At 41.6% G+C, this 22046-nt stretch overlaps 2 protein-coding genes across 2 annotated transcripts; both read right to left on the minus strand.

Moving 5' to 3' along the window:
• Positions 1-33: 33 nt before the first annotated feature.
• Positions 34-2678, minus strand: LOC116604795 (skeletal aspartic acid-rich protein 2). The gene is made up of 4 exons (XM_032367678.2): positions 2546-2678; positions 1675-1826; positions 965-1150; positions 34-716 (listed from the first exon to the last, which is right to left on the minus strand). Exons 2-4 carry the CDS (start codon positions 1729-1731, stop codon positions 450-452), a joined length of 510 nt encoding a protein of 169 aa, XP_032223569.1. The 5' UTR covers positions 1732-1826; positions 2546-2678; the 3' UTR covers positions 34-449.
• Positions 2679-12999: 10321 nt separating this feature from the next.
• Positions 13000-22008, minus strand: LOC5522361 (serine/arginine repetitive matrix protein 1). The gene is made up of 7 exons (XM_048722542.1): positions 21818-22008; positions 21148-21426; positions 18821-19577; positions 16449-17535; positions 15656-16003; positions 15272-15336; positions 13000-14875 (listed from the first exon to the last, which is right to left on the minus strand). The coding sequence occupies exons 1-7, from the start codon at positions 21868-21870 to the stop codon at positions 14198-14200; spliced, it is 3267 nt and encodes a 1088-aa protein (XP_048578499.1). The 5' UTR covers positions 21871-22008; the 3' UTR covers positions 13000-14197.
• Positions 22009-22046: the final 38 nt, after the last annotated feature.

Raw genomic sequence — 22046 nt, forward strand, 5'->3', positions numbered from 1 at the left:
TATGTTATAGTAGCAAAAAACAATACCAAAGGATTGGCTGACAAGGCCGCTTTAATTAAACACACACAAAAAATGAATTCTATTACATTGTAGGCTTTCAGCAACAAAATAAGACCAGGCTTACATACAAGATTTATATCAAACTCACTCAAACGTTCAAAATTTCACTAAGAACACTACCACTTAATTAGGATTACAAAATCATTGGTCAAAAGCTGCTAAAGCCTATAATACGTGCTCACGTAAAAATGCAAGAACAAGTCTATTGTCATTCTAAAGCAAGCGAGCTACTTGACGTGCAATCTGTTTGGGTACCCTTTGCTGATGTTCATCCATCTACTTGATTGATTTTGCCCGAAACCGTGACTCTCCCCAGCCCCTCATGGCAAACCACAGGACACCCAAACAAATCACCAAGAACAAGAGAGCACTACGGCTTGTTTTTTTTTTTACTGGAACCAAGCTAAGATGACTACAGCAAACACGAGCGCAAGACTCCAATTAAGGGACAATGCGCTGCTGGGAGCTGCGGTTGTGGCGCCATCTGGGCTTTGGGTGGTAACACCTGAAGAGCTGGAATCCAGGGACACAGAGGGGTCGTAGAGGATATAGCTGGTGAATTTGGGGGAACGAAAGGTGAAGCAGGTGTCTGCGCCAGAAGTATCAAGCTTGGGGAAACCTGCCGGCATGTCTTCTTGAGCACCGTCCTTATCGACCTAGAGACAAATAAAACAAATTGCAAATGTTGAATCCCGATGACTTGAACCTCTTATGATGATTATGATGATAGTAATGACAATGATGATAGTGATGATGGTGATTATGTTAATACCTTGTATAAGGGTGATGATGATGATGGTAATGATGATAGAATTTGTGGTTTGTGTTATGATGATGATGATGATGATGATGACGATGACGATGATGATGATAATGATGATGATGTCACTCTGATGTCACTCACTCCTCTCGGGATATCCATGACTATTCCATCGCCCAACTCTACTTGCGCAGGCTTTTTCCCACTTTCACTTCCAGCTGTCTTGTTCCCCTTCTGCTTTGATTTGACACAGATTGTGGAGTCCAGATAGCTACAAACTCCCCCTTGGCAGTTGTAGCCTGAAGTTCCACAGAATTTCCAACCTTCCACCTATGAGACAAAGTATAGTATTGCTGTAATTCAAGCATTGCTTGTTTACTTATTGTTGAGTAAGTATTGCTGTTGATCACACCCAAAGTGCAATCCCTTTTTGTCAAAATTAATTTTGCCGGCTGTTTTTACGGGGGTCTCTTAACCATGTGCTGGCTCCTCCCTTGGGGTGGCTATCATCACTAAATATCTCCTGGTACATCCCTGAGTTAGTCATCGTAATCACTGCTTCTTTTACCCCTAATCCCTTAATACGGAACTTATCTCATCCCTGGGGTGGTCATATAAATATAGAGGTATCACTGTTTCTCTAATCTTATTACGGAACTTAGTTAATTCCTGGGGTGGTCATAATATAGAGGTATCACTATTTCTCTAACCTTAGTACGGAACTTGACTCATCCCTTGATCCCTGGGGTGGTCATAATATAGAGGTATCACTATTTCTCTAACCTTAGTACGGAACTTGACTCATCCCTTGATCCCTGGGGTGGTCATAACATAGAGGTATCACTAATCCTCACCTTGGTGTTGAACTTAACAGTGCCAGCCCTCACCACTGTTCTCGTTACCTCACACATAGGAGCCGTTTTCCTTGATGAGGTACACTGGGTGTGAACGTCGCCTCCACACTCGAAATGTAAGAGGATAGGTTGAAGGTGACTGCGCTGATATTCTTTAAAAAATAATGACACTTTGATAAGCAAGAATGTTCCCTGAATAAATTGAAACTTGAAGAGGTGTTTCGCCCCCCTCCCCCCTCTATAAAGAATGATGCCAATATAAAAAGCTTATGGCTATGGCTTATACCAGAATTATTTAACTGACCGATGAACGGATGGATTGATTGGGTTCAAATTTTGCCCATATAAATTTGTCTATGTGTCTTGTTTTCTGACTCTCCTGTTATTTAGTGTATGATACGAAAAAAGTGATTGAACAAATAATTATATTATCATTTATAGGTTCGAGCCAGTTATTCTATGGCTCTGTCTACCAGCTTTTTTGAAGCAGCACAGTTACAAGGGCAACAATGTTGCATCTGCACTAACCTAAAAACATGTCTCAACTACTTCACTGAAGGTAAAATCTAGTTGAGCGAAAAGGTGTTATAGTTGTGTTTCCAACGACGCTTCCATTAATATCACGCTGAGGCTTAAAATGTTATCAATTAAAATACAAAAACTTGAATAAATTAATGCTCCATAGATCCCAATTTTTCATTTTGATCCATACCCCTCATGGGGGACAAGTCCAAATCCAAATAACAACATAAACTAAGTATATCCTTTTTTGATTCCATTGTACGTATATGCTTCAAGCAAACGTGCAATTATACCGTTTTGTTGCTAGTTTGCATTGGTTCAGAGAAAGCCAAAAGATGATGCGCGATACCTCTCCCAGTGCGCCGAATGAGATCGCCACCCCTTCTGCTGGCGTCTTTTCCTAAGGGTAGATATTGATCTTGCCGGACTTTTCCATAACTAAGACCTCTACATCGCCACGCGCAACCTTTTTATCAGCTGACACTGAAAAAAGATAGAAGTATAGTCAGTATATCCAAACTCTGGTCCCCTCCGCAAGCATCTTAAAGAGCAGAAAGAGAAAAAAAAAAAGGATCAGGTTTCCTGTGGCAAAAAAAAAAACGTGACAAACCGGAAAGGCTACCACTTCTCCTTAGTTCCTTCTCCGCAATTTCGCCACAGGTAACCCGTTCTTTCCCTCCTTTTCTTTACGAATTGCCTGCAGAGGAGGCAATCCGAGCAAAAGTGGATTAAAGTCCTCCGCAAATGAAAACGCTTATAATTGTCAAATTGTCAAAAGCTTTTACTTGATAACACAAAAGCAGACTAAAATAACATTTTCATGTCGGAAGAAGAGATGCCATGGGAAAACTCCATACGAAGAAACCGTTGTCGTCTTAGGGGTCTGTTACCGAAAAATTTTAGTTTCTTTTCAGAGGCTTTTTCAATTCACTAAAAAGTGACACAGTCACTGTTTTTCTCTTTTGAATACAATTCATAAAGTTTGCGAAGCACCTGCGGTACGGTAGCCTTAAAAATGACAAGAATCGTGCAGGTTTTCCAAATAAGGAATATATGAGTTCCCTTATATGGAAGCGACCGCGTCTGGGTAAAACGACAATTTTTGGCTAAATTTTCTTGATATCCGATATCTAAATTACAAGGGGTGGAAGTTTTTCGGCGCAACGTCCATCACTTTAAAACAATCGAGCAAGCTAGAATCTCAAGAAAAAAAAAATCAAACAAACCAGCATTGAATAAAAGTCTTGAAGAAAATAAATCGAGCAAAGATTAACTGATGTAGAATTAACGAAGAAAGACTGGGGGGTGAAAAGAAGGCTTATATAATCCAGCGCTTCGCTTTATTTCAAGCCACAGTCAGCTGATGCGTGTAAGATTCCAACGGGTTTCAAGCGGTATATATGCAACCGACAACAATTTGTGGTTGCTTAATCTTAGCTTTGTAAACGCAATTCTGGTATAAACATTTTTAACTTGGGAAATATAATCTTTGTAATTGTGAGCGCTCTTAAATTTCCTAAAAGTTCTCAATTTGTTTTTGGTCGTCTTATCTTGTAGGGTATAAAATTTCGGTTAAAATACCTTCGACGACACCCAATTTGCTATCAGGGTAAGAGTTTCTGTTAACCACACCCAAAGGTGCTATTCCTTAGGGTTAAAATTTGCCGACGATCACCCCCATCTAAAGGTATAACCCAGAGTTACAGTCTTTTTTTATAAGAACGTATAATTTCCAGTTGAGGCTGAGCCGTTCTTATTTTTGGAGCATTTTAAGGCAGAAAACGTTCTTATCGATGTTCTTAAATTTTAGTGACCTGAAATCATATACACAAATGATCAATAATAGTGTTTTAAGTCGCTAGTAGGAACACAATATGATTCTTCATTTTTAGAGCGATCACTCTAATGAAAAAAACATTTTTCTACTATCTGAGCCTCGGCATGTTCTTAAAATTTGGCGAAATCCCAGACTGGACGACTTTATATAAAAGGTTCCTATAAAAAAAGTGTATCTATAATAGACTTTCCTCTGGTCACTCCTCAATTTGGTCAGGAAAATTTTATTTAGGTTGGCTATTATTTTATATTAAAATATTTTTATATTACACGTATTTATAAATAAATATATATATATTTTTTTATTTTCCCGTTTACCAAAACATCTTTATCAGCGGATTTTGTTTTTCTGAATGGCCTGAAAGAGCCTGGGGCGAGCACTAGCCAAACAGGCAGACCGAAAAACGCGGCCTCATCGACGCGATCAACCAAGAGATCCATCGACCCAGAGATCTATCGGCACAGCGATCCATCGACCCGCCCAGCAAACCATCGACTCAGATATTCATCGGCCTAGCGATCCATTGGCCCAGCGAACCATCGACCCAGCGAACCACCGACCCAGATATTCATCGGCCTAGCGATCCATTCAACCTCTGGCTTATCAGCCCCTAAAAAACAGACTTCATAATTAAATTACTAATCTTCTATTCTTAATGTTACTTGGAATTATTTTTAATTTTAGGTTTATTAATTAGGTTTTGTGCAGCATAACATTTATATCTTAAGTAAGTATTCTTCCGTAGCTTTTTGTCACTTTTCTCCATTTTTTTTTTTCGAATCCCAGCTGCCAGCTTTACAGGCATGATGCTAGGACAGGATGTATTCATTAATACAGCTAAGTAACAAAAATATAGATAATAGTAACCAATGAAAACTTGTTATAAAAAAAACTAAACTAGCTAAAAAAATAAACTAAAGTAGTCAGAAACTTTGAAAACAAGTAAGAGTGGTTTATTTCATTCACCCTTTGACAAAGTGGCTGGCACAAAACACTGACCAAAATTGGGCCCCTGACAAATGGACCCTTGCTAAAAATAAGATTTCAAGATATCAATAGGTTTTCTAATAAAAAAAATTCTTAGTTTCAATTTGCACTAATTAACTCCACAGGGGTTTGTGAGAAATCTACTTAAAAATAGCTATTATTTGAATCTTAGATGATATTTGCAAAATTCAACAGCACAGTACTCATTATTAGTCAACATAATAAATGGGGAGTATAGAATGTACCATTTGACCTTTCATGAAATTATTTCACAGATAATTTAGCACTATACATGGAAGTGATCTTTTTTTAATGACACACCGAGCCCTATTTTATGTTTTAGCACAAAAATAACAGATGTACATACCCTTGACACCCTGATGCTTCAATATGGGTCCATGGACCACCTCAAGGAGGGTCAGTGTTTTTAACAAACCATACCCAAGACATAGTGTCAATTCAAATAGAGTAGAAGCCACAACAACACAGTAAATAAGGTTGATAAAACTGTTTAGCCAATATTTGTAATTTTTACCAAATAACTTTTATTACCCTTTTATTGAAAGAAAATTATAAAAATCAAGAAAATCTAGTAGCGCAATGTGAAAGGAAGAAAGGGAATTTGGACAGTGTAAGCAAGTATGAAGCACATTCACTGGCAAAAGCAATATGCTTATGTATAGAAATGTGTTGTGAGCTGATATGGTTTTAAATGTTGAAGAGAATAAAAAAGCACCTATTTTGCTGTAAAACAAAACTATAATTGGTTTCAATTCTTCAATGCTCTGTTATTGATGATACCTACAAATACACCCAAACAAGTTTTTTTCTGGGTTAAACAACAACAAAAAATAAACCTACATACATATCCCACTCTACACCTGTGCATCACGAACTCCTCTATGAACGGCTTCACTCACACATTGCATATATACATACATATATGTATTAAGCTTAATAATCCTCTGGCTTCGGCTTTTCCCTTATAGTACTTACATTTAAAATACTCAATAAAAGATTGATTAATTGATTATAATATGGCTTAAATAGATTGTACGTTGGCTCCGCTTTTAGGCAGTGCCTAAATCTATATATTAATCTCCAAAATGTTACAGGAAAGGTCTAACATCTATTTCACAATGTAGGCCAGCAAAAATCCTTGTAAACACGAATTCCTTAAAGTTTCCGGTGGAAGTTCTCTCATAGTGGAGATGATATAAAATTTGAAGAGAAGGTGTTGATGAGTACGCTCATGGAGAAAGGAAATTTTGTTAGTTATGGTAGCTTTCTTTTAATGTGCATCTTGCAAACAGAGGTTTTTCCTGGTAGTGTGTTTCGGTTGTACTTGTAAAGATATATTTATATCTAACCATCGACGCAGACCACAAGGTCTGACGCACACCTAGCAGACAGAGGCTGTCAGATGTTGTTTTTCCAACAGTTTTTTTGGTTTTGGCTACTCGAGCTGTAAAGTGTTAGAAAGAGAAAGACAAGCTCGCTTTATCAGTGTGCCAAATTTAATGATTATCCATGTATATTGGAGTTTCTATAAGGACAAATAAACGCTTATAGCCTTTCAAATGAAGTTACATTCACGTGAGCTCCTGAGGTTTTGAAACATAATTCTACTCAATGAAGTGTACTCTAGTTTTATTTATAGTTAATGTTGTCTCAAAAAGATAACACTCTTTGTTTTTGTTTTCTTTTTTTATAAGAATGTCTAATTTTTAAGGCTGAATATGTTCTTGATGCTCTTAAATTTTAGTGTATATAAGAATATAATATCGAATAAATTATTGGGAAAAGGTTCTTATGAAAAAAAAGATTGTATTGCTATTGATCATTAGTGTAATTGTCTTCCTAATAATTCACTGAGTTATATTTTTATATACACTCAAATTTAAGAACATATTCAGCCGTGTCCCAAAAATAAGAACGGCCCAGCCTCAACTGAAAATTAGAGGTTCTTATAATAAATGCTAACCTTTGAAAGGAATTTGAGAGTTACCCAATAAATTACTAGGAAGGCAATTACACTAAGGATCAAAAGCAATAATAATGTTGTTAGTATTAGAACACATTGATTCTGCATTTTAGAACGCATCAGGACTAAAAAGGAAATATTTTCTGCTGAGCCTCGGCATGTTCTTAGCATGTTCTTAAAATTTGGTAAAATCTCAGGCTAGACGTTCTTATAAAAAAAGGTTCTTATAAAAGAAAGAGTGTTCTGGTCTGCATGACGATAAATGATAATTCTTGACGTTCCGCTAGATAAAATTCTAAACATAATTTACTCACTGAGCTATGCACACAGTAGTTCGGGGGCGCAGAATTTTAATTTTAGTAGTACTTGCCTTTCCATTCATAGTTTCTAGATGTCTAAACATTTTTGGGAACACGCACCAGAGTTATGGTTATTACCATTTCTCCTGCATTTGGATCTACAGACTCCGAATGGCTCACGGAATTCTCAATCATATCCAGAACCGCCGTCCCGTCGAGTTCCTCCACCTTGACAAACGAAGTTGAGAGAGTACGCGTGATACTTGGGCTTTTCAAACTGAACTGCATCATATTATCAGGGCAGGCTTTCATGTGCTCCTTGATGGCGCCAAGAGCATCTGTGAAGCTGTTATCGAGGAAATTATTGATAGCCGCCATTGCTTCTAATGACAAACTATCCAAACACGGAGGACGCAGATGAAAACCAAACTGCTGTTTAGTTGTCCTGAATTTCTGGTTCTCCGATGCATTTCCAATGGTTCGCAGTGTAAGAGATGAGTTTTGCAGGATTGTTGTCATCGTGGCGGTATGTGGACGTGTAATTTTGCTGGCCTACTGCTTATTTTAAACAGTGTTGGAGATGAAGCAATATAATCGGTAGGTCTCAGTCCCCCCAGGGAGAGGGGAGGGGGAAAATTCGCCTCAAGTGATCTTTAGAGCTAATATAGCAGGGATGGCTGCAAAACTGGTATATACATATACGACAAATATGATAAAATACGGTCGTATCTTCTCTATTTTCTTTTGTCTATATATATATATATATATATATATATATATATTTTTGTCCGTATTCTTGAGTATTTGAATGATTGGGGATGGGCCGGCAATTTTGCAAAACCCTGGGCTAAAAAAATTTTGCCCCCCGCCCTCAAATCCAAGCCCAAAAATCGTGACCCCCCCCTTTAATGACAGCCCCAAAAAATGTGACCCCCCCCCCCCCTAAACCCGCGCCCAAAAAAAACGTAGCCCCCCCCTACATATTTGCCGCCCCCCCAGTAATTAATGACCGCTCTCCCTTACATGATAGCAATGAAGTTATCTATATATTTATCTATCCCTTAGGGTATTCTGGAAATCTGCTATCTCTCAGGATGTCTACCAGGGAACCGACCCCCCAAAATACACATCACAATTCCTGTTACAGTTTAAGACTTTCTGTTCAATCGAATATCAATTATCGATCTATGTCAACTGTCAACTAAAATAAGTTTCAGAAACCTGATGATTCGTTTAATTTTATCTGCTTTCCCAGGTCGTATGATACAAAAAAATGGCCAAAAAGGGGAATATCGGGTATTTGGTCTTTCCTGCTACAACTTGCAGAATAAGTAGGGGTAACTTTTTGCCTAAATACATTTTATTTTCCTGTAAATTTTCCATTTTTTTATATCGGAGTGGCTGGTTGCCATGGACAACCTGTTTGTTTACAATTTGTTATCGCTCATAACTCCGAGAATATTCACTCTTGTTTTCTAGTTTTCGATTTTCTTTTACTTGGGAGCCCTGTGTCTTCTGTAATCAATATCCCGGGTGAAAACAGCTGAAATTTAAACACATAGCTAAGAACTTTATAATACGAACGCTTTTCACAATCTCTCTCAAGAAAATGCCTAAATTTGCCTCTAAATTTGCCTCTAGGGGAAACAGATACACTGGGAGTTTAAAAGCCCGCAGTCAAGGTGGAAATAATAAGGAAATTGACTGTACTGCGACCGAAAACCAGCAGAGCACTTCAAGCCATCTTGACGAAGCTGAAACCAGCATGCCGAAATCGGTTTCCCACCAAAAGCTAAGTAAATGCCAGAGCCCTGCTCATTGCCCACGGAAGAGTCAGAGCCAAGCATTACTGGCTTTCGCCTTGTGGATATGACAGTTTTAGCGGACATATTCGCTCACGTTAGATGCGGCGAGTGTGGCGACTTTTGCCTCGTGTTAGAGAACAAAGGCAATATAAAGGGCTGTGCTTCTCAACTAAGGCTCCCCTGCCAACGTTGTGACTGGAAGTCTGTTAATTTTACCTCCAAGATAGCTTTGGCATAGGACATGCACTTCAAGCCATCTTGACGAAGCTGAAACCAGCATGCCGCATGCCAGCATCCTAAGAAATTTTCCACTGCCATAAATACGCCGCAACCCCCAACTGCGAGAGCGTTTAGGCAGAACAGTAGTGTCATTCTGAATCGTGTGAAGGAGGTTACAAAAGAGAAAATGTCTAAGGCTGTACACTGGTTCTGAAAATCCCACTGACTGTGGTGATGGAACCGGGTCAGTACGCAGCTTTTACAAGCTGCAATTTGATTGGGCAAATGAACAATATCCGCACCTCGACACAAAGAACGAGAAGAATAGAGACAAAAGAACTACTTTGTAGAACAAAGATAATAGGAGACAAAGCAGCTGCGTACTTACTCGTGGAACCTGGCAAAGGAGAGAATGTTCTTCCCTTATTAATGGTTGTTTGACAGCTGTCAGCTGACAGTGAGGAGTATAAGAACTGGAAGCTTGACCATGTCAACTGCAAGGCCAATTTTAGAGGCTCGGCACCAACCATGGAGCCAGAAGGTTCTGACCAAATTTTTAAGAGGTCAGTCCAGAAACATAATTTGCGATACGCTGACTTTTATGGTGATGGTGATTCAAAGAGTTTCGCCAAGGTTAAGGAGACATACCGTGATGACAACATCACTGTTGTTAAAAAAGAGTGCATTGGACATGTGCTGGAAGCTGAAGCGGGACAACCCTGGAATGGGAGGACAAGCTCACTGATGCACAAATAGACAGACTACAAAATTAATATAGATTTAGGCACTGCCTAAAAGCGGAGCCAGCATAAACACCTTTTGTGTTGACTGATCAAAGGTATTATTGGGGATCTAGGATCCTGCTCTCTACTGAGATTTATTTATTGTACCAACCAAATGGATCCAGGCCTTATTCAATAATTTAAATTAGCTCCGCTATTACGGAATTGCTATAAGGTCAAATGTAGGGAAAAAAGCTGAAATGAAAAAGGCAATTCTTGCCAGTCTCTTCCACTGTGCTTCTAGTAAGAAGAACAATAATTTAAATTAGCTCCGCTATTACGGAATTGCTATAAGGTCAAATGTAGGGAAAAAAGCTGAAATGAAAAAGGCAATTCTTGCCAGTCTCTTCCACTGTGCTTCTAGTAAGAAGAACAACTACCACAGTGCATATTGCCCTCCTGGGGCCTCAAGCTGGTGCAAATACCAGAGACTAAGCAAATCACACCAACCTCCACGGGGCTGGTTTCCCTTCGGAAATAATTGCCCAGCTGAAGCCTATCTATGCTAGGCTGAGTGAGGACTCTTTGCTAAAGAAATGTTTGCATGGTAAGATGCAAAATCAAAATGAGTGCTTGAATGGTCTGATTTGGCAAAGAGTCCCCAAGGAAGTTTATGTTGGTAGAGACATTTTGGAACTGGGACTACATCTATTGTGAAGCTGTTACAAGCTCTAGATATTGAGCCTGGGAAGTACACCCTAGATGGTTGCAGGAAGGAAAGAGTTCGTCTTGCTGACCACAAGGAGACAGCTGCTTGTAAAAAGAGAAGGAAGCTGATCAGAGGCTAAAGAAAGCAAAACGATGACAATTAAAAACCATCTGGGGGCACTGTTTATGCTCCTGGAGAGTTCTAAACAGTTGTAGAAAATTGATGTATCTGATAATGTGAATAGAATTTTACTTTAACTGCTTATTTTTGCCATTTTTGATTTCCGCATGTTGGCAATTACTCTAGCAAAGATATCAGAAAGGCATTTAAATGAATCCGTCTGATTTTTTCAGAACAATCTTAGTACAAGTTTTTCTTTAGAGTGGACTAGGCATAGCAAATGTCACTAAATCCCTGATATGTTTGTCTATCTTCTACACGAGTTAGGTATTGGGCAACAAATATATTTGGTCATAACCTGAATTGCATTTAAGACATTCTCTTTACTCTATGGCTATACTAGTCATTCATATTGTCTGCAAATTTCATGCATTTTGGATAAAAGGCTAAGGAGTTATCACAGCTAGAATATATGATACAGAATCATGGGTGTTGCCTTTCTGCCTGGTTGCCATGGCAACACATGGACTTGAAAATTATATCAACCAATTCCTTATATCATGAAGACCAATTATAAAGTGGTTTTTAATCATTAAAGTACTTTCCAGAAATTTTGCATTTTTGATGATCCATACCACCTTAAATCACTAGGTTTTTACATGCTGGTTTTTACTGCGTGCCCCAACTTACCGTGTTTCACTTGCATATGGTGAAGAAGTAATTTTAGTGTTATTTTTGCAATCCTCTAAAAACAGTCAGAATCATTCGGAATAATTGAAATAACTATTCAGGTTTATTAAATGTCATTTGGTCTTCTCAAAGCTTAATAAAGCAACAACGACAAAATGTGTAGTTCCAGAATATATCCATACCCCCCCCCCCCCTATTGAGGGGGTCGGAGGTATGACCCCCCACCCCTCTTGAATTTCCAACCCCCTGGGAAAAAATAAATACAGTAACTGTTAAGGAGAATGGCATTTTACCGCCCCCCCCCCCTCCTCTCTTGAAATTCCTGGACATCTGAACCCCCCCCCACCTCACAGGAATTTCCAATCCCCTCAATTGGGGGGTGGGGTATGGATATTTTCTGGAACTACATAATGATCAATTAAAACGTTATCCCTCAGGGGTGGAGCGAGATTCCTTGTTTTTCGGTGGATTTTCTTTTATTTATTGTGATTTTAAGCCAAATATCTAAAAATAATGGGGGGGAGGGGGCCCGCTCAGCCCAGTCCTAGATCCGTCCCTGCTCCTCCCTTTTTTTAGGGTCCGCCATCTTGGATACACTATCTTCTTCAAAAATCATGTATCATAACAGAGAAAAAGGGAGTTGGATATTTGTAAAACTATATAATAATACTAATTTGTGATGCATAAATAGTTGCTTTAAAAGGGTCAGCTAGCAAAATTAGAAGTGGATTTTTTGGCAACGCGATGTCAGTTGCCGTTGTGGAACTAGTCATCTAACCAAACTTACACAGGGGAGGGGTGGGTGGTATGAAGTGTGCATCTTAGGGACCGAAAAGTGGGTCATGCTTTTTTATGATATAGCCTGCGTAGCGACTTTAGGGAGAGGGACGGCGGAGAGGGGGCGAGGGAATAAAAATGCGAGCGAATGGCGAAAAGCCGCTACGCAGGCCATATATGATACCCATGACTGTGCAACCCCCCCCCCCCCTTCTCAGCCAATCCTGGGTACAGCCTGCTTAGCCCAACGATGCGCTAAAATGTGAAAAACAAGACCCATATATGAAAAAAATTACCAATTTTAGGAGGGTCTTGGAAATCCTAGGTGTATAAAGACCGGTCTCCTTTGACCGGTTGCTGTGGTAACATGCAGCGGCGTAGCCAGGATTTTTAACAGGGCATTTGCCTCCTGTATTTTAGATAATGTCTCATACAATTACTGCATGTTTCGCTGCAAGAAGGGGGGAGGGGGGGGGAGCTACCCCTTTGTTATGGGCATCACATCGACATGTTAATGGTATCAAAATGTCCGCAAATAAATGTAAGGAAAAAATACCGATTGAGCTTGTCACCTTGGTTTAAAAAAAATATAGCCTTTTATCTCAAGATGGCTGACCTGACGGCCTTCGTGTTCTATTAGTATAAACAACTTTGTAAGTAGCAGAATTTTATTCGCTGCAACTGATAATAAGTTAAACTATTACAATATATACTGAATGTATCGTATTGTATACTAGAGGTCAATTATACTACAGGTTCGTACCTAGAGAGGGGGGGTGATTTCTTCATGTAAAATGTGGGTTACTTACGAAAATCCATGTCTTCTTAAACATGTCAGAATAGTATAATATGACAATTTTCTTTTTTAATTATTTTAACACCAACATACTCAATCTGTGACAGTGAAAAGTTGTAAACTCTTAACTATTCTCCTCCGTTTTGAAGTTGCAATAGAATAAAGGAGTCGTTGTACTTTTAAATGGTTAAAGTTATACTTGATATTTTTACTTATAGTTTGTAGGAGAACAATTTTTGGGTTCCTAAAAACTGTACACGTTGCAAGTACTTCCACACGGGTTACCCGGGCAACACAGGCAACCCGTATCTCTACATTAAATCCCTTTGCCTAGGCCGCTATTGACACAGCACAGGGCTCCCATATATAACACAGGCATCCTATCACAAAGTCAACCGCTTTATATAAGTTAAATTTGGCCGTCGACAAAACACAGAGCTATCTACATGTGGCACTGGCTTCCCACGTAAAAAAGACAACGATACTCTTAAGTATTTTCTCTTAAAATAGGAAAGGAAATCGTTGAAAACAAGCGAGACAAACGTTCCAAGAATACGCCGGTAAATCCATAGGATCCCATACAGGACCGCCAAAACATTTGATGCACTATTTGAGCATTTGCGGTCGATAATTTAAAGCGGATGAACTGATTCTTTTGTCTCTCACTCTGGAAGTAAACTTGTGAAATGTGGCTTTAAGCACAAAGGGTAGGAAAGGAGAGTGAAGGAGACGAGGCGCGCGAACCAGGGAGAGGGATGGATTCGTTCAAATCCTTCTCTCCAGGAGCGCGTGGTCTATCCTTGTCTTTCCCAGCCCTTTGCGCTTGCTACGCAGTGTAAACACAATGTAAATCTAAACCTAGGGGTAAGAAACGGAAAACCGGTGCTTGCTCTGTCTTTTTTTCCATTGTCGTGACGAAATAAATAAACTAATAAATTCATACGGCATGGAAAATGTTAACGAAAATTGGCAAAGCAAGATTAAAAAGAGTTCGACGGTTTTCGACGATTTTTACCAATACCAGCCAATACTATTTACAACCGTAATATGGTACAATTATACACTTATTGCACTTGTTGGACTGGAATCACTCATTACCAGTCCTCCGCCGCGGCTTGGCATCTTGAGGGGGACCGGCGATGATCGACCAGCATTATTACGGCCAGCACCGAGCATTTCCGAACCCTTTCCGAAATTCTCCGATGCAGCCTCGATGTTTCCTGCCGAGTATTTTCGCGCCACAGGGTCCCCATCTGGTATTAGTGATGAACTATGGGGGGACACGCTTCTTGAACGTAATGTGCTCACCCTGGTGCTATCAGTACTCCTCTGACCAACGCCACCTTGCCTACTTGTGTTATTATTCTGATAGTCAGCTCCTGTGGGGAACGAAATGCCTAGGGCAGTCGTATATTCATCGCGCGCCATGTCCAGACGGCAATGCCCGGATGTTCTTTCGAAACTGGAAAATGCGCTTGGTTCAACAAGCTCTGCCTGACGCAACAATTTTCCATGTTTTCCGACAGCTTTCTCGTGCTCAATCGAGCTCTTATCACCCGAATTGGATCCGACAACTTCCCGACGGCCCAGTTTTGCAGCGTCATCAACCAAGCCATGATCGACGTGCTGTTGACGGGTGCATAGCTCCTTGCTCTTCGGAGGACGCTGGGGAATTGGTGACGGGACGTTGGTGTTTGGTGCGCATGACATTGTTGGGGGTGCCGCTGTAGTTGACTGAACAAAGAGGTTCTTATTATCATACTATTGCTGATACATGCCCTTGATTACATTTGTGCGGTTAATGTTTCTGTCTTCTTCCCAGTGCGGCTATCAAGATTACGAGAGATGGGGGGGGGAAGGGGGTCCAGAGTTTGAGAGATTAATAAACCGGCTCTGGCTCGGATTCGTTCCATATCTCTCTCTTTGAAAAACATAATCGTACCCTCAGAACCCGTCAAACCACAATAGAAATGTTCAAATATAAGAAGAAAGTAAATTGATGTAAGAGATTACATGAAACACATGTCCATATTACAGGAAAGGTAAGAAAGGAGTGCTGGTAGGCATGCCCCCTTTTCAACATCCCTTCCCCTCCACACGTGATTCCAAATGTGATTACATCTTTCTTACCCCGTCGCTTGCTGATCTCGGACGAGTTGTTGACTTACTCAAGGATCCGTCGCAGCCGACGTAATCTGATACAGTACAATACATTACAATTAGTCGCCAAAAACACTGGCAGTATGCTGTAATTATAGATCCATCAATAAGACCCAAATAAACGGATACATACAATCAACACGGTTTAATAAGTACATAAAAAAAGGCTTGCAGTTATAATTCTTAATAATACCTTCCTCACAAAGAGATTCAAAAAGACTGTAGCTACATTTTTTTTTCTAGCAGTCGGCTTTTAAACAGTCCCGGGCAGAGTGGGTCTTTGTTCCATGTGGGACCGGGACTTAAAAATATCACGAATGCGCTGAGCTCTCCCAGCAGTAATACGTCACCCACCTGATTCATTATTCATGTCACCAGCATCAGGAGACGACTTTGTCAGATGAATGGCAGGGGCTTGGGATCCACGCCTCTCGTCTCTCCGAGGGGGGACTGGGGGCGGCGGGATGTTTTCGTCAAATACAAACGAGAGTCCTGTAGACAGTGGTGTAAAACCCGCGCTTGGTCGGCAGAAGTGAGGACTGCACCTTGAAAGCTCGGTAGACTTCCGCCGCGGCGTCGTGCATGGGCTCGGGCTATCTTCGTGAGACTTTTTTCGTCGTGGTGGCAATGGTGGGGGATCGGAGTGTTTCCGTGGGGGGAGGGCAGGGGGAGGTTCGTGTGCATCGGGTAGCTCCGCTCTCTCTGTCAAAGATAGGATAAAATCAACCTTAAAGGACAATTATATTTGATTATATAAATGACAATTACCTGTCAACTTTACGGCATAATAAATCCGCAAATTATCAACGTTATTATAATAACTAACTCTCATCTATTCGAAATCCATACATAACACTATTATTGCATAACATTATTAATGCCTCTACGATTACTCCTTTATCTGTTTATCAGTGTAGTCAAAGCCACAATAAGGCTAAAATAAAAACTTCACAAATATCAGTAGGGCTTCGATAACCATTGTCATAGCCCAGTCCTTTGGTCAGCATACTTGCAGGGATAAAACAGTAGTTTGGGTTTTTTCTATACATCAAGATATATCCCGCTCTACATATGTGTATCGAGCGCTTTTATATATGAACGTCAAATTTACGCATTTCATATTTATATATTCAAAGGAAGATATTACCTCTTTCACGCGCATGTGCCTTGCGCATTTGTTCCTCACGCATGTTATGATTTACCGGCGGGCTTCCTGGGTTGTACCTCGGGATTCCGTCGTGGGAGGCCCTTCGGGATGCTCGAAGATTGACAGTCAGCCTCGGAGAGCCCTCGGAAGGTGAGGTATCGGCGCTGTTATCAGGCGACCATCCTTCGTTGACAATTCCCGGTGTCAATGAAGCTTTTCTCGACTTCGGTAAATCTTCTAACTCCGTCGTGCCGCACTCGTTACTTCCTCGGCGCTCGTCTCGCGGCGAGAAAGACATGCTATTGAAAATTCGACCAATAATCTTGGAGGCCTTGGAACCCCGACGCTTTTTCGCATCATCCTCGTCGAAGTTCCGCTCTTCCTCGTCTCTGTTTAACGACGACGACCGAGACCGTTGGGGATCATCAAGCTGAGGCGAGCCAGGGGGAGACCCGATTACTTCTGACGGTAATTGCATCGCAGTGTTAGACCGCATGAGAAGCCTAGTTGCGTGATGAGATTCAGGTCCGCAAGCCAACGGAGGCCAGTTCTTACCTGTGGGGGTTGAGGTATGGTGCATATTAATACCTTTAGCGAAAAACGTCTTCTGTCTATCCATACCCCCCAGGTCGGGCCGGAGGTTGATACCCTCGAAAATGTCTCCCATTGAGGCAGAGCCTCGGGTCCGGGGGGTGCCGCCCAGAGGCGGTCGAACAGGCAGAGGGGGAGGGTTTAGTTGAGTGCTTGCTCTTTCGATCCCGGAATGGGATTTACTTTTCTCCACTTGTCTCTTCGAAGCGTAATCGACATTCAAAGAATCACCCTTATCACATGGATCGACATTAGTCTTCTCCTCGGAGCTTTGGGTACACAGGGATCCCGTGCTGTTCCGCTTGGGTTTTGTGAAGACAAGTTTCCCAGTGGTTTGCCGCAAGGGTGTCTCCATCTGCGATAAGACCTTCTCTAGGATTCCTTCCATCTCTTCTGGCCGAACTTCTATTTTCTTATTCATTTCTGTCTGTTGTTGGCCGGCTTCGGGCGCGTAGTTCTTTCTCCCGGCCTCAGACTCGGACTTAACAGTCCTAACCTACAAAAGATTTCAATGCATAGTATTTTTATTACGCATATTACCACAACAGGGTCACAGGGCCGCACAGCTAAGGGCAAAGGAAGTTGCCGCGTGGAGTTTAAAGTTTTGAAAGAACAAAGAACATGTAGAGGAAAATGGCTTCCGTCGGCATTTTATATGGGTATGGGTGATAAGTAAATTATTTTTGGGAGTGGTGGGCGGTGGGTGCGGTTCGAGAGGGGGGTGGGGGGTGTAGGCCCTATAATGTTTGCGCCCCCTCCGCCAATTCCATCGGGTTCAGCGACAAGATGGCAGCACAATGGCAAGTATTACGTCTCACGTTCGATCTTTATCTTTCCGCGAGAGACTCCAGATTAGATATAAGATGACAGCCGCAACAAATGATACTTGGGTATTCTAGCCAAAATAAACACCTACCAGGGGCTCATAAGTAGAGGCAATCATCTGTAGTATATAAATGTCACAGCGTTTCCTAGGATCAGGCTATTTTTAGACGCGCGCGCACGAACTGGCCAATCAGCTACTTTGACGTTGGTCGCGCGCGCGAGTGACGTGAGGCTCCACGCGCAAATTGCAGTTAGGAAGAATACAGTATATTTTTATCTATCATCCATCGGTTTTCTTTGTTTACCAAAAGAATTGCAAGCTAGAATTCAAAGTCATAGGTAGGGTTGGATTCACATTAAAGAAGAGAGCAACAAAAAGTCAAAGTATCGAAGAGAGAACATAGCTTTTTGACTGAGACTGCGCGTGCAGTTGAGCTTAGCCAAAACGTCAACACAAAGGTTGAATCTGATTGGCTCATCCGCGCGTCTAAAAATAGCCTGATCCTAACGCCGTGACACCTATATAGTACCAGAACATGGGGAAGTTGATTGCCCCTACTTATGAGCCCCTGCACCTACACAGTAAGTAGGCTACCACTCACACAAAACAAAAAAACAAAAACTAGTAAAAATCGAGTAGATAACAAGTAAAAATAAGGAAATGAACCAAAGTTAAGGTCCCAGTCAGCCTTCAGGCTGTTTACTTGGTGTTTTTGAACCGGAAATAGGCTATTTCAGCTATTAGCATGCGCGCGCACTCACCATGAAAACCTACCTCAACTACCGTCATGCAACGTTCGCTTCGTTTGGTGCAAGCAAAAAATGCGCGCGCTGCATTCTGGTAGTTGAGGTAGGTTTCTATGGTGATGCGCGCGTAAACTTATAGCTGGAATGGCCTATTCAACCCTTGCTTCGCACGGGTTGAATAACTAAGTGACCTATTTCTTCGAACCCACCTTAGCTTCGTGGACTTTCGGGGGCGCCACCTTCTCACTCTTACTACGGGTCTTCTCTACGCCGCCCCTATCATTAGACTTTCTCGCCGAGAGTTTCTTCTTTAGGGGTTGGCGATTCGCTTTAGGGGGTGACGTTGAAGGGCTGGGTGTGGTCATTGACCGTGGCTTGGAGGGGAACACTGTCTGTTGATGGGCCGTGGGGTTCGCCAACTGCGCGAAGAAATCATCAGTGAGTTTCTTCTGAGCATCAGACAATGGTTTGTCTTTGGGAGTAATTTCCCGCAAAACGCCGGGGTCAGTATAAGTCTGGTTGGAATACTCGAGTTTATCCTCGCGCACGGCGTAATCAGGCTTGTTTCCATCACTTTGCTCTTTTGGTATAGCTGTGGTTACCCGCCGTCGCTCGTCAACGTAAGCAGGTCGCTCGGTCCCCTGGTTATCGTGTTCGGGTGTTTTCTCGCTCTCGCTCGTTGAAGACGCCATACTTATTCTTCTAGGCCCCGATATGTGGATAGGCTCCGTGTCATCATCTACCACAAGATCAAGATACGTGTTTTCTAACGGTTCATCTTTGCTTTTGTCGAGTTCGAGTACAGCGGACAAATTTCGTCTGTGTTCGACGAATACCGAGTCAGCGGTTGATGCTAGTAGCTTAGCACTCGATGTCTCATCGTTCAGAAGGTCACGCTTTACGCTTGCAGGACTCATGTGCGAAGAGGACTGTGCCGATGTGCTCAGACAGGAGTCGGAGCCAGACCTTAAATCAATAAAGAATAAAGAGGCGTCTAAATATGATGGCTACACAGGGAGCCCAGAGGCATAAGATATGGAGTCCAGAGGAGTATAGGCATAACAATATGATAACCACAGGCAGCTCACATAGTGCGCCTAGGGACGTGAGTATAATAATATGATAACTACACAGGGAACCCAGAGGAGTATAGGCATAACAATATGATAACCACAGGCAGCTCACATAGTGCGCCTAGAGGCGTGAGTATAATAATATGATAACTACACAGGGAACCCAGAGGAGTATAGGCATAACAATATGGTAACCACAGGCAGCTTACATAGTGAGCCTAGAGGCGTGAGTATAATAATATGATAACTACACAGGGAACCCAAAGGAATATAGGCATAACAATATGGTAACCACAGGCAGCTCACATAGTGAGCCTAGGGGCGTAAGTATAATAATATGCTAACTACACAGGGAACCCAGAGGAGTATAGGCATAACAATATGGTAACCACAGGCAGCTCACATAGTAAGCCTAGCGGCGTGAGTATAATATGATAACTACACAGAGAACCCAGAGGCGTATAGGCATAAGATGGTAGTTCAATGCCATAAGAACATGATCATCTTATCTATCGGTTATCCGTATTTTTTTTTACCATTGTGAACCCTGTTATTCAGCTGTGCCCTGGATCGACTTGTACCCATTTCCATCCTCGGCCTGAGAGTTCTTCCTTCATTTCCGAATAAAAACATTGAAGTACTGGTTAATAGGCTACTTCCCTATTTCTTCGGCCAATTGACAGTGTTTTCGGCAGTCGTAACTGGTCCTACGATCTTAGTACCGTAGCAGGCCTCGAAATATTGGGGGAGAACAATACAGAAACATTGAGAAAATTTTGGGGGGCACAGACACGCCCCAATTGGTCAATTCCTTATAATTTTTTTTAAATATTTGGGGTGGGGGGCAAGTGCCCCCAGTGCTCCACCACCTGCTACGGACCTGCATCTTACCCTTTCCTTCCATCAAATGCCGGCTTTTTCTGCTTTTATAACTAGGTCCCCCCTAGATAAGTTACCTTGTCGATCGTGTCAGTGGTCGCCTTTAAAGACAGCAGAGACGTAGCAGACCTCGAAATATTGGGGGGACACGGTACAGAAACATCAAAAGAAAGATGTGGGGGCACAGCCAAAACACTACTGGTCAGCTCCTTGTAATTTATGAATATATATATATATATATATATATATATATATATATATATATATATATATATATATATATATATATATATATATATATATATATATATATATTTTTTTTTTTTTTTTTTTGGGGGGGGGGGGGGCATGTGCCCCCAATACCCCACACCCTGCTACGTACGGCCCTGGACAGTTACCATCTAACCTTCTTCCATCTTACCTTCTTCCATCAAATATATTTTCGCTATATTCGGTATTTTCTGATTTTATATCTTGGTCCCTCCTAGATAAGTTACCTCATCGATTGTGTTAATGGTCGCTTTAATAGAGGTTACCATTTTTAGATTGTGTTTATGGTCGCTTTAATAGAGGTACCATTTTACCTTTTTCTTCCATCAAATGCCAGCATTTTCTGCATTCGTAGCTGGTTTCTCTTAGAGAGTAGTCTTGCCTCATTCATTGTGTTAACGCGTGGGAGTCTGACAGAGGGAGAGTCGGAAGAGGGGAGGTCTTCATAGCTGCAGCTTCGTTCAGGTTTAAAATGGTTGCGCTTACTAACGGCATTTGCAAATAGCGCCTTGGAGCGCGCGCGAATCAACTCGTAGATTTCGTCACCGTGTGATGTGTAGAACTGGAATACTCCCTCTCCAGTCAGACTTTTCCTAGGATAACAATGTGCAAATATGTTGGTTACTTTCCAACTCTAAAATATTTATGCTAGCAACTGGAAAATGGCGACTATGCTTCAGCAAAACTACTCTACTATTTTCACAAAGGCGTAAAACATAAAATTTCAACGCGGCACAACTTGACGAATGTATTTATATGTCAGGGGGGAGGATCCAGACGTTCTAGGAAGGGGGCCGAAGCAAGAGTTTCAAGAAAGAGGGGCCCGGATTTATCGTTCTTTCGTGGATTTCCTTATATTTCTTCTCTATTTTTAAGCGAAATATCCGATAATAGGGAAGGGGGAGTGGGGGGGGGGGTACTCGGGCCACCCCTAGATCCGCCCCTGTATGTTGACATTGTGCTCCTTTGTCTGAAAGTGTTTACCTTCCGGACTCTAACGTCAGCAACTGTTTTCCCCGCTGCACCAGGAGACGCATCTGGGTCACATTTCCAGCCCCTTAGACCGGTCAGCGGCCAGGACACCACAGGGTTGACCACGCTTTCTTTGTTGAGTACCACGTGACGAGCTGTGATGCGCATGACGTAGGAGCCACGCAATTGGTTCTTCTCTGCGGAGGGCGTGAAGCGAACTGTAACTGGAAAACCTGGAATG

The sequence above is a fragment of the Nematostella vectensis genome, chromosome 15 (genome assembly GCF_932526225.1).
Source record: "Nematostella vectensis chromosome 15, jaNemVect1.1, whole genome shotgun sequence".
NCBI lineage: Eukaryota > Metazoa > Cnidaria > Anthozoa > Actiniaria > Edwardsiidae > Nematostella > Nematostella vectensis.